At 46.2% G+C, this 11,011-nt stretch overlaps 1 protein-coding gene across 3 annotated transcripts; it reads right to left on the bottom strand.

Moving 5' to 3' along the window:
* Positions 1 to 1,631: 1,631 nt before the first annotated feature.
* On the bottom strand, positions 1,632 to 9,188 carry MOSPD1 (motile sperm domain containing 1). Of its 3 annotated transcripts, XM_087877608.1 has the most exons (8): positions 8,878 to 9,042; positions 8,129 to 8,286; positions 6,329 to 6,441; positions 5,900 to 6,158; positions 5,349 to 5,424; positions 4,201 to 4,424; positions 3,419 to 3,580; positions 1,632 to 2,754 (listed from the first exon to the last, which is right to left on the bottom strand). In XM_087877608.1, exons 4-8 carry the CDS (start codon positions 6,051 to 6,053, stop codon positions 2,723 to 2,725), a joined length of 648 nt encoding a protein of 215 aa, XP_087733734.1. In that variant the 5' UTR covers positions 6,054 to 6,158; positions 6,329 to 6,441; positions 8,129 to 8,286; positions 8,878 to 9,042; the 3' UTR covers positions 1,632 to 2,722. The 3 variants fall into 3 exon arrangements, with proteins under 3 accessions (XP_087733734.1, XP_034297539.1, XP_034297538.1); XM_034441648.3 differs by lacking the exon at positions 8,129 to 8,286; XM_034441647.3 differs by lacking the exons at positions 6,329 to 6,441; positions 8,129 to 8,286 and having other exon boundaries at positions 8,878 to 9,188.
* Positions 9,189 to 11,011: the final 1,823 nt, after the last annotated feature.

Raw genomic sequence — 11,011 nt, 5'->3', positions numbered from 1 at the left:
GGCGAGCAAAAACAAGGGGTCTAACATTGTGAGTATGTTAGTGAGTATGACGAAGGGACTGGAGGCTAAGGGTTATTTCCTTAGCAGTACAGATTACATTCTTATTCTCCACCCCTTTTTCCCAACCATGTTTAAGATTAAGGTAGAATAAGTTCCATGTATGATAATATTCTGCATATTCTTTCTGTTTAATCTTCAGTGGAAGTCTGTCCATTTCTGCACAATCCAGTTATCTTCCTAATTATCTCTTCGTCTCGTGTTATTTCTTCATTTTGCCAATATTGAGCTAACCTTGCTTTCTTGAGATGAGCCTATTCGAAGGCGTAGCAAGATGCCACCGATTTGCATCCAGTAGAGATTGGTGTAGCTTGTGCTTCAATCTCCGGGAACTGTTTGCAAGAAACTTCCGAAGAGGTTAAAAAAAAAAAAAAAACCCAGAAAATTCTCCAGATGAGATTTTATTCAGTTGCAAAAGAAAACCTGGGCTGACCAAATGTCCCTTAACTCCTCCCCGGAGTTGTAAACAAAACCACGGGATGACGTAGCCAGGCTCCCCGATTTCATCACTGAGTAAACCTGATCTCTTGAGCAATTCATGTGAAGGAATTTCACACGGAGTTCCAATCTAGTGTTGACATGGGGTAAGATTTCACTGCTCTGGCTAAACCACCAGGACTGGTCAAAAAAAACAAACAATTGTGACGATTTCAGACGGCAGAGCCAGCTCAAGGTCAGATGGGCAGGCTCGACTCCACCAGCAGTTCAACTGGTTGAGCGTTGATCAAAATTCAGATGTTTGGCAACTGACGGCTGCAGGTTCTCAGGGTCATCAGCCTGATCCCCTTTTGCGTCCTTCAGACTAGCAAAATCAATGGGAAAAGCAGATTCATGTTAACAACTGTATTACTAACTTAACTGCAGCGATTCATTTAACAACCGGGGCAGGAAAGGTTATAAAATGAAGCAAATTTAATTTAAGTGCTTGAGCTCAATTGAGGTCATAAGTCGAGGACTACTGGCATTGTAAATGTTCATACCAGTAGTGGGATTCAAATCCTGGTGCTATTGGTTCGCGCAGAGCTGCCAAAAGGCAGAAATGGCTCCTCAGGAGGAGGTCTCCTCGAGAGTAAGGCTTGGGGCTAATTGGCCACTCCCTTAGCCTATTTAAGGAATGACGAATGAGGCAATTTGCAGAAAACAACTTCGTTCATATTCCTTCGCGTATTGACTCCAGAAACGTCTGATCAGCTCTTGCTTCTCTCATTTTTCCTGCAAATTGCTTCTGGGCAGTCTGCCAACCACAGTAAGCTTACGGTTATCTGAAAGACTGTGCCTCAGAATTGAGTTATTTCTTGGACTCTTGTCGGCTGTTAATGAAGTTAAATGAACAGCCCTTGTTCAGAAAAAACTGATTTAAACTGTACTTGTGTTTGAACAACTACTAAGAAAGCACATTAGTAGTCCTTAATTAGTAAACTAAGGTTTGTACGGACTTTGTGCTGCGTTCTTTGTGGTCCGTAGCTGGGGCAGAACAGCCTTCTCTGCTAACCTGCGATAATAATTTCCCCCATCCTTTTCAGGATACCGATTCTTTCCAAGCACACAAAGAAGCAATCCACAACAACATGGGAGAGTGGGTGCAAAGGTTTTAATCCTCCAAAAACATTCCTTACATATTCAAAGTGCATTAGACCTTTAAGAAAAAAAGACGAGGATGGAGGGGATTAAAAACAGAACCACCAGGTCCGAGAAAGAAAACAAGGTGTTTCCTTAGACAAGGCGCCCGAGTGGACAATCACTCATTCCCAGGGACAAAATAATGCAAGAAGCATTCATTCTCAAAGTCAGTTTCTGGGTTTTGTTTTTTTGTGCAGAGACCGAGCACATCTTGCACGCAAAGAGGGGAGGAGGAAGGAGGAGGCAGAAGCACTGTCTTAAGTTTGGATGCGTAATGAGGTCGGCGGCACCAGTTAAGGGAATGTTAGTCTGCATCCCACCCCGGCGGTGGGTTAAAAACACCTTGGCCAAAAAATGAGCTGGGTGAGCCCAAATGGCAAGGAACGGGAGGCCACGGAACTACTGGACAGAAATGGCTAGCGCAGTCCCGTTTTCTTGCCCCGGTGAAGGATCTGTCAGCAAACTAGATTGCTATGTAAACACAATGCCTCCTGCCCCCGCCTTTTATTCAAATGTTCACCGTTCAGGTAATCCGTTCCGAATAACCACCTGCCATCTTGGAGAACCGGCAGCGCTACACAAAAAGTCACTTCGCACGAATGGCAACACAAGACACGAGAGGAGAAGACGAATTAACATTGGAGGCGCGTCTACTGGGGGGAGGTTCATGACGATCTAACAACAGGTGGGCAAGTTGGATTATTATTATTTTAAAAAAAGCAACAGGAACGTTTCTTGCGTTAAAAGAATTCCGCCTGGTGGATGCAAAGATAAAAATTCGCTCCGAATTCGTTTCATCGCTGAGCGTTTTAGAGCTGTTCCGTAACAGAAGCGTAGCCAAAGGCTTGAATCGTTTCGGTTAAACATAGTTAAAACATTGCTTTTTTCTTTTAAGGAAAAAAAACCCCATACTGTAAATCACTGAATAGGTTTTTCCATAGCATCTCAAGGAGCCCAATGCGAGTCAAAGGCAATTCACATTCATGACGTGAATTTATAACACCTTCTTTAAAAAAAGACTTTCCGCATCCCATTAAAATATCACTCATGTTCTTAGGATAACCATGGTGATGAGACCTGAAAAAAAGAAGGAAATGTTGGTCAACTGTAGCTTAAATTTACATTGTAATATGTAAATGTAATATATAAATATTACATATTTAATAATATGTAAATATTATTATTATTTACATTATAAGCAATATTTATATTTATGGAAATTTGGCACAAAGTGACCCATATATCAACATTGACAATAGTTCTCCCTTAACAACTGGTTGTTTAATGATCATTCGAAGTTATGATGGACTCAAGAGTTACGACCGGTCCTTGAACTTACCACTGCTGTGCCTCCCCCCCCCACAAACCCTCCCCACCTCAATTACTTGATTGCATTTGAGAACTTGACAATAGGATCCCACTGATGATTGGCTGCACCATCCAGCGGTCACGATTGCGATTTGTGACTTTTCACCCAAAAAGCGCTCATTGGATATGCTGGATTTGTTCGATGACCACACGATTTATTTTTTAACCTCTGGCGTAACAACGGCCATAAAATCGAGTCAGTGACCCACTTAACAACCAAAACCTGGGGCTCAATTGTGGGTTGTAAGTCGAAGACTCTCTATCTTATCTTGGGAATTTTGTATCTTGGCTTTTTTGCATGGCGTTTCTCCCACAAATCAGGAACGCTGCACATATCCCGTAACCCGCGTAAAAGCAAGAAGGAGCCGCATACCTAATACATAAGCAGCGACTAACTTCTGATTCACGCTCAAGTGGAGGTAGAGAGGCACCAGGGAATCCAATTCTCCCAATGTGGGAAGCATAAGAGCAGCAATGCACAGGATTCCCACGAAGACGGTGAGTAAACTAGGCCCCGATGAGGCAATTCTATTTTCTGGGGAAAAGGGGAAAAAAAACAAAGAGAAAAAAAAAAATCAGGATTACAGAATCTCGTAGCATTCCAGCTTTCTTCCTTTTAATCTCTATTGCATCTTCATGCCCATGACCGCTACTCCAACAGCAAAAACATTTATACATTGTATTCCACACCTACTATGTTGTCCGGTTATATCAGGGGTGTCCAATCATGGCCCCTCTATGACTTGTGGACTTCACTTCCCAGAATTCCCCAACCAGCAAATTCTGAGAACTGAAGTCCACAAATCTTAAAAGTGGCTAAGGTTGGACACCCGTGTTACCATGGGTCATCTAATTTGGCATTGTGCCCAACTAGTGCACCCAAAAAAAGGGTGTGTTTACGTTAAAGAAACTGCCTTTCTTTTTTGATTGTGAGTTTATCAGAAACAACTGGCCCACTTCCATAAAAGCCCCTTCATGATGGACGTGACATGTCCCCAAGAGCCCTTGAGTGCACCTTGGGTCTCCAAGTGGGCTGCATACCACGTCATGGCATCTTAGCACAGACATTTTCACTGCTCAATGGGGCGACAGAAGCCATGCAGGGGAGGCAAAAACTCCCTTTGGTTGAGGTAATGATGCGGTGGGCTCCTTTACCCGGAGGACACAGAGTCTGCTCCAGAAATACACTTTCGGCCAGATGCTCCTTCAGCCTCTTCTCTTCCTCTTCCTTCTGCTGCTGCTCTTTTGCGGTGGGGAGCAGAGTAGCAATCACTTCCTTCCTTCCCAGGGCTTTCCTCTGGCTTTGCTCAGAGACCTGGAGCCGGAACTTATCGATCACTCCATAATGGCAAGGTCGGACATCTCGGTGACGAATCACTCTGCAAAAGGGGGTGAGGAGAAAAACTCGTGGTTGTTACAGGCCGATTCCCCACAGAGAGAGAGGGGGGGGGGAGGATAGAGGAGAGGAGAGGAGAAATATGCTCCGCCACCACCGTTCATAAGATTTTGTAGGAGCTAAAGTGTCTGGGACAAGGATGTGTACAATTTCTACCCACAAGACCCCAAGGGATTGCTCTATTACAGGTGTCAGCGTTCCAGCGCTGACATATGAAAAGGAGAGGAGAAGCTTGAACTTTTGCCTACTTAATTCCTTTGAAGATTCTGTCTCCTCGGAGATGGGAAGGGGGGGGGACATTCCTATGATCTGACGGAGATGGGATGAGGAGAGTGGCTTGGAAGATAGCCAATGAGACGCAGAGAATTGGGGATCAGAAAGGGAGGGCTTGGGGGGCCAAGGTCAGTGCTGACGTCGAAAGATCCAGGGACAGATCACTATGCTCAATAAACAGAAAATTTCCTTAAAGATCAGCAATTTGGAAATTCATTTATTTTGAGATAGCATCGAAACCTGACAACAGGGGTGTCAAACTCTATTTCATTGAGGGCCGCATCAGAGTTGTTTGACCTCGGGGGGGAGGGGGGAGGCAGGCCAGCTTGATGTCATTCATGTCGGGGGCACCTGTGGTGGCCCGATCACTCTGCCAGTGAAAATGGGCTCCCGAGTTCCGTTTTCAGCTGCGACAGCTTCTTACAACTTTCTGCCAGCAATAAAGGAGGGCCGGATCCGCAGGCTAGATCTAAGCACCCTGCAGGCCAATCCGGGCCACGGACCTTGAGTTTGACACTATAACTTTTATTTATCGGGACAAGCGCCAGTAAGCATTGAGACTAAAGAAGTGTGGGGAAGGGGCTTGGCGATTGCTAGCTACTACGCAGCAAGCCAAGAAACAATGTTTACATACATATCAATGCAGCACTGAGGCTTCACTGCACCGGCTGCATCCACCACGACATATTTATTTGGAGTTGTACAGAGAACTGCAATGAAAGGAAACAGTTAGCAAAAGGCCATAACAGCAATCAGAAGATTCAGATACATGCAGTGGTGGGTTTCAATTTTTTTTTACTACCGGTTCTGTGGGCGTGGCTTGGTGGGCGTGGCAGGGGAAGGACACTGTAAAATCTCCATTCCCTCCCCACTCCAGGGAAAGGTTACTGCAAAATCCCCATTTCCTTCCGATCAGCTGGGACTTGGGAGGCAGAGAATAGATGGGGGCGGGGCCAGTCAGAGATGATATTTACCAGTTCTCCGAACTCTCAAAATTTCCTCTACTGGTTTGCCAGAACTGGTCTGAACCTGCTGAAACCCACTTCTGGATACATGCCCTGATCTTAAGTGGCGATTCATACTCTCTACCCTTCTCCTACATTCTATAACTTAAACATTCAGTACAATTTGGTCCCGTCCCATTCTCCACCCCCCACCCCACCCCAGCAAGGCTTCAACACCCACCTTTGAATTTTAAGGCAAACTCATAGGGATTGTAGAGAGTCAACACCTGTTTGTGCGTCGCCTGGTCATCGGCATAAAATATGAGTTCGGTAGGAAACACAAAGACGGGAAGTTTCCCTTCCACTAACTCTGGTTGTCTTTTTTGCTGCTGCATTGGCACCAAGTCCTCCTTTCCCGTTCCTTCTGCACTTAGGGTAACTCAGTCTCCAAAGACTTCTTGTTCGCAGCGACTTAAGAATCGGAGAGCGTTGTGATAAGCCTGCAAATAGAGGGAGGAGACAGCGATTGTAACTGCTGCTGTTCCGGGTATGTCATCTGTAGAGTGAAAGGCAGAAGCAAAATCCTCAGGTTGAACTTTGGGGATGCTGCACACTGAGCTCTGTTACTGAACACCTGCAGAGGAAAATGGGATGGGAAAGCAAAGCCTACCATTATTGTAATTATTAGGACTTGATTCTTTAGGTGCCGCTGATCATTTAGAGGCACAGCTTCGTTCAAACACAAAAGAAACAGCAACGAGTCTGCTCTGGAAGCCTGCCAGCCTGCAAGAACACAACAAGACTGTTGAAAAATACCCCCTATCTGGTACTGCATAAATAAAGGATTCCAGGAAAAGCTAATAATTAAAGTGAACCCATCTATTGAAATGGCACCACCCTGGATATTGGCAATTTGTGTTTTTCTCATCCGACCTATTTTAAGGAAGTCAGACTTTAATCCCCAAATCTACATTATTATGCCAGAAGCAGACTTGAATTGCATTTAGAGCACCAAATAAGAGCTCAGCCTACAGAAAGAAGATATCCCCAAATATACTGCACATCAACAAATACACGAATAATACAAACGTGGCTTCAATATCCCTGAATACTTTTCCAGTCAGTGACTATGTTGGAGACAATTTCTACAAACTGCCTACACTTGGAAGCCGCCAATGAACTGAAAAGGAGGAGCACATTCCCCCAACACACAAACTGTTGGTAAACCTGTAACTGCAGGCAGTCCTGGAGGCCAGAGTCCGGCCCCTTTATAGCCCTGGCAGCTACCTATTGAGTAATGCAACACAGATGGAATGCCTGCATGGAATATAGCCCCCCCCCTCAAAAATCTGGGGGAATTGGCCAAGACAGGAAGGAAGATGATGTTTGCGGGCAGCCAATGTCACACTGGAGATATAAGGCAAGGAAGAACATGAGAATTTGAATGCCACTAAGCAAAAGAACCAACATTCACCTTCTCTTCCTAGCGTGACTTAAAAACAAAACCTCATTTATCTAGAAGCAAGAGAAATCTCCCAAAGCATCCAAATGGAAAGCGTTAACAGACTTGCTCCTTAAGTATTCCGTGAAAGTAGATAATTGATAAAAAATTTAACATTATCAGCTCACACATCGCCATCTCACTGAAGGTCTAGATTATGTATTTTTGGATAATCACTAACATTCATCTAGATTATCACTATATTTTATTCTATACCTTTTTCCTGTTAAGATCTCAAGAGTACTGTACCTCTGCTGGCTCTATTCTGGCTTATTTACTTAAGTAAATTATGTGTTGTGTTCTTTCCATGTTGTTATAATACACATGATGACTTTACGTGTAGTCTTAACATAGGAAGTTTGTTTAATTTCCTTCAGCAGCCTGCCTATCCATCTCTCCCTACATATCTGTCTACCTACCTATCAAGATAATAAATTATTTTTCATTCTTGTCTGACCAGCTAAATTCCAGCAATAAGATGTGTGTGTGTGGGGGGGTGTCACATCATTGGGCACAGTGGTGCAGTGGTTAGAAGGCAGCATTGCAGGCAAACTCTGCAGACTGCCAGCAGTTTGATCCTGACTGGCTCAAGGTTGACTCAGCTTTCCATCCTTCCAAAGTCAATAAACCGAGGACCCAGATTGTTGGGGGCCATAGGCTGACTCTGTAAGCCACTCATAGAGGGCTGTTAAAGCACCGTGAAGCGGTATATAAGTCCAAGTGCTATTGACTTCAATTAATCTCTATAACAGTGTTTCTCAACCTTGGAAGCTTGAAGATGGGTGGACTTCAACTCCCAGAACCCCCCAGCCAGCGCTGCTGGCTGGGGGATTCTGGGAGTTGAAGTCCACCCATCTTCAAGCTACCAAGGTTGAGAAACACTGCTCTATAAAGTTCACAGGCAGTTCAGACATGTTTTTTTTCCCCCACTCCGGGGTGAAGACCAACAGAAGGCAGGAAGTGACCAACGGATGGTTTTGATTCCATGTTTATGAATCATTCTACTCTTCTTGGACATCCGCTTCCTGGAAACCATTGAAGTGGCAGATCAGCCTGGATTTCTTTGTTCTCGGCTCATCTCCCAAATCCGGGGACTGTGAAGCAGCCTCGGCCTCTTTCAGACATACCTGAGACGGAGTGAGGGAGGGGGTGGGTGGGTGGGTGGAACAACAAGGGGATTCTAGGTCCATCCAGGCACAGCCCCCTCCCCACAACACCCCCCCCCAATCCCACTATCTGCTTCCAGGGAAGGTTCAGGCAGGCCCCCTCCCCACTTTATCCTGAAATGGGGGCTGCAGGCCCCCTCCCCACTTTATCCTCCCCACTTTATCCTGAAATAGGGCTGCAACCCATTCACTTCTTGCTAAGGCACAGGCAATCTTGAGGACCCCAGCCCCTAAAAAGGGGAGACCCGTTCCAGCAACCGGGCATCAATTTCTTAGCCCTCCCCCCCATCCCCGGCTTTAAATGACTGACATTCACCCCACCCCAAAAGCCTCCTCTCCTCCCCTTCCTCCTCCCCCATGACGACAGGCCTCGCTCTTCCCAACGACCCCGGCCCGGGACGCCCCTCCATTTCTGACACCCTCCCTTTTGGGGCTGGGAGGAGCCCCGACACGGGTCCTCCTTGCTGACACGCGTCCACGCGTTCACACGACCCTCCGAGTCGAGGGGGCTTTCCTCCACCGCCCCGCCCCTCACGAGAGCCCTTCGCTCACCCCGCCGGCCATGCTCGCCGTCCCGGATTCGTCTGTGGGCGGCAACCGCGGAGGGAAGCGCCGCCGTCCCGCCTCGCCACCTCCGGGCCTTCTTCTCCTCAGCAGGCCGGCTCGCCAGTCTCGATTTCCCCGGCCCCCCTTTTGACGTCATCGGGGGGCGGGGCGGGGCCACCGAAGGACGCCGGGAAGGTGGAGGACTGAGCGAGGAGGGAAGACCTAGAGGCACTGCGCCTGCGCGGCGACTAACGCTTTAGCGTCACCGCCTCCTCTCTCTTTTTTCCCCCCCCTCCCCACCCCGCAATCGATGGCATGAAGCGTGCGCGCGCAGAGCCCGTTTCCTGCGGTGGCTCCGGAGACGCGGTCGCCAAGCCCGCGCATGCGCCCTTCGGCTCTCAGGCTGGCCGGGCCGCCATTTGTAACGGCTGTTGTGGGAGAGGAGAAAGAGGGGGAGGGGTGGTTCATTTGGGTCGGTGGGGGAGGGTTATTGAAAAACAGACACGTAATGTCCATAAAGGCCTTGCAATCAGAGGAATGGGAGTGAAGGGAGCCTTGCCAGGCTGCAAATGTTCGGATCTCCAAACAGGAGATCCGCCTTTTCCAGTGAATCCTTCCCCTTCATGCATTGATTTGGTTGGCTTGACTGGGATGTCTTGAATAAGCCACGGTGGGCTTCCCACTGGGTTGCAACTGCCAAGCCCATCCACAATTCACAGCTCTAACCAAGGGGACCCCCAAAAGAGCCACACGTTGGCTTAGCTCAGGGGTGCCCAACCTTTTTTAAGACTTCAACTTCCAGAATTCCCCATTGAACTCCCAGGATTCCCCAGCCACGAATAAGACAGCAATGAAATATATATATATATATATATATATATATATATATATATATATATATATATTTCATATGCAGGTTTGCAATAGGCCTCCCTTGGTTTGGGCCGAGCACATGATGCGGCCCCAACAACCTTCCCAGTTTTCACCCAGTTCTGCAACAGTTAGCTGCTGCAAAGCTGAAAAAGTCCCATTATGGAGAAAGCTGCACTGATCTCATTATAAAGACAGCTCTGCCAACAGTAATTAAATTGTTATCACTCCCCTTAGAAGTGCTGAAGTGATTCTACCAAGGGAGAACACTCTTGTTGCACCACGAAAAGCTATTCCAAAAATGAGAATTAAGTCATCTCTCTTGACAGCAACAACAAAACCTGAATGGCTTCCCATCTTTTTCTCAATAAATTTTTCTCAAATTATTTTTCTGCAAAACGATGATGGAGCAGGTGGCATAATGTTGGAGGTCAGGTTTGGCAGTCGGATACCAGCTATGGGTAATCTCAAGACAAGCTACAGGTAAACACGGTTTTAGCGCTAGATTATTCTCTTTAAGACTTGTATTTTGAGGGTGGGGGACACAAGGATTAGGAAGACTGTCAGATTGGCCTCCACAATTGCTGCCTTTCATTTATCCACTTCCTGTCTGGCGGGTGTTTATGAAAGAGAAACCAGACTTTAATTTAGCATTTATACCTCTAACGAAATTTTAGCTTTTTGTTTTATTGCTTGGTGCCTTGTTTTTCTCACCTTGTTCTTGCTGGGTAGGGAAATTCCATCCAACCCTAGAACAAGACATTTATTTAAAGGAAGCCGTTTTAACCCCAGATAAGGATTACATTTTTGTCATCTACTGATTAGAAGTGACTAATGCTCAGCTTCCCCTTTGTTGCTCTGCCCCACCGGTGAAGCCCCATGTTAGGTTTTATTTGATTTATTTAGATCACTCCCAATTTTACCCCCATCCCAGCTCAGGATAAATATATATATATATATTTATACCTCTCTATTTAACACTGCCCCAAACAGCTTGGCTTTTCACCAATGGCAAAGATCCAGGAGTACAAAAACAAGAAAAGAAAGGATGTTGAGAATAGATGGTCCCCAAACAAAATATTTTTCTTTCCTTTGCTCCAGTACAGTTGGCATGTATGTTTACAAAACAATTATGTTCGAGTCAAGGGTCTGGGGTACCTATTTTTGAAAGGAGCCGCAAGTCGATTTTTCTAAGGGCAAGAATCTTTTTATTTTATGTCGCTGGTTCCAGTCGGACCTGGCATTAATGCAAAACAGGAAACGAGCCATT

This window comes from Pantherophis guttatus, chromosome 12 (genome assembly GCF_059756535.1).
Source record: "Pantherophis guttatus breed Tessera chromosome 12, ASM5975653v1, whole genome shotgun sequence".
Taxonomy (NCBI): domain Eukaryota; kingdom Metazoa; phylum Chordata; class Lepidosauria; order Squamata; family Colubridae; genus Pantherophis; species Pantherophis guttatus.
This window is presented reverse-complemented; position numbering and strand designations above follow the sequence as displayed.

Bases quoted from the DNA above. Each gene is read 5' to 3' on its own strand.
- MOSPD1 (XM_034441647.3), bottom strand. From the start codon at position 6,053: ATGCAGCAGCAAAAAAGACAACCAGAGTTAGTGGAAGGGAAACTTCCC. The intron at 4,425-5,348 runs GTATGTAAACAT...CCCCTTTTGCAG, and splicing joins CCTCAGTGCTGCATTGATAT to AGTGATTCGTCACCGAGATG. The intron at 2,755-3,418 runs GTATGCGGCTCC...TCTTTTTTTCAG, and splicing joins AGTCGCTGCTTATGTATTAG to GTCTCATCACCATGGTTATC.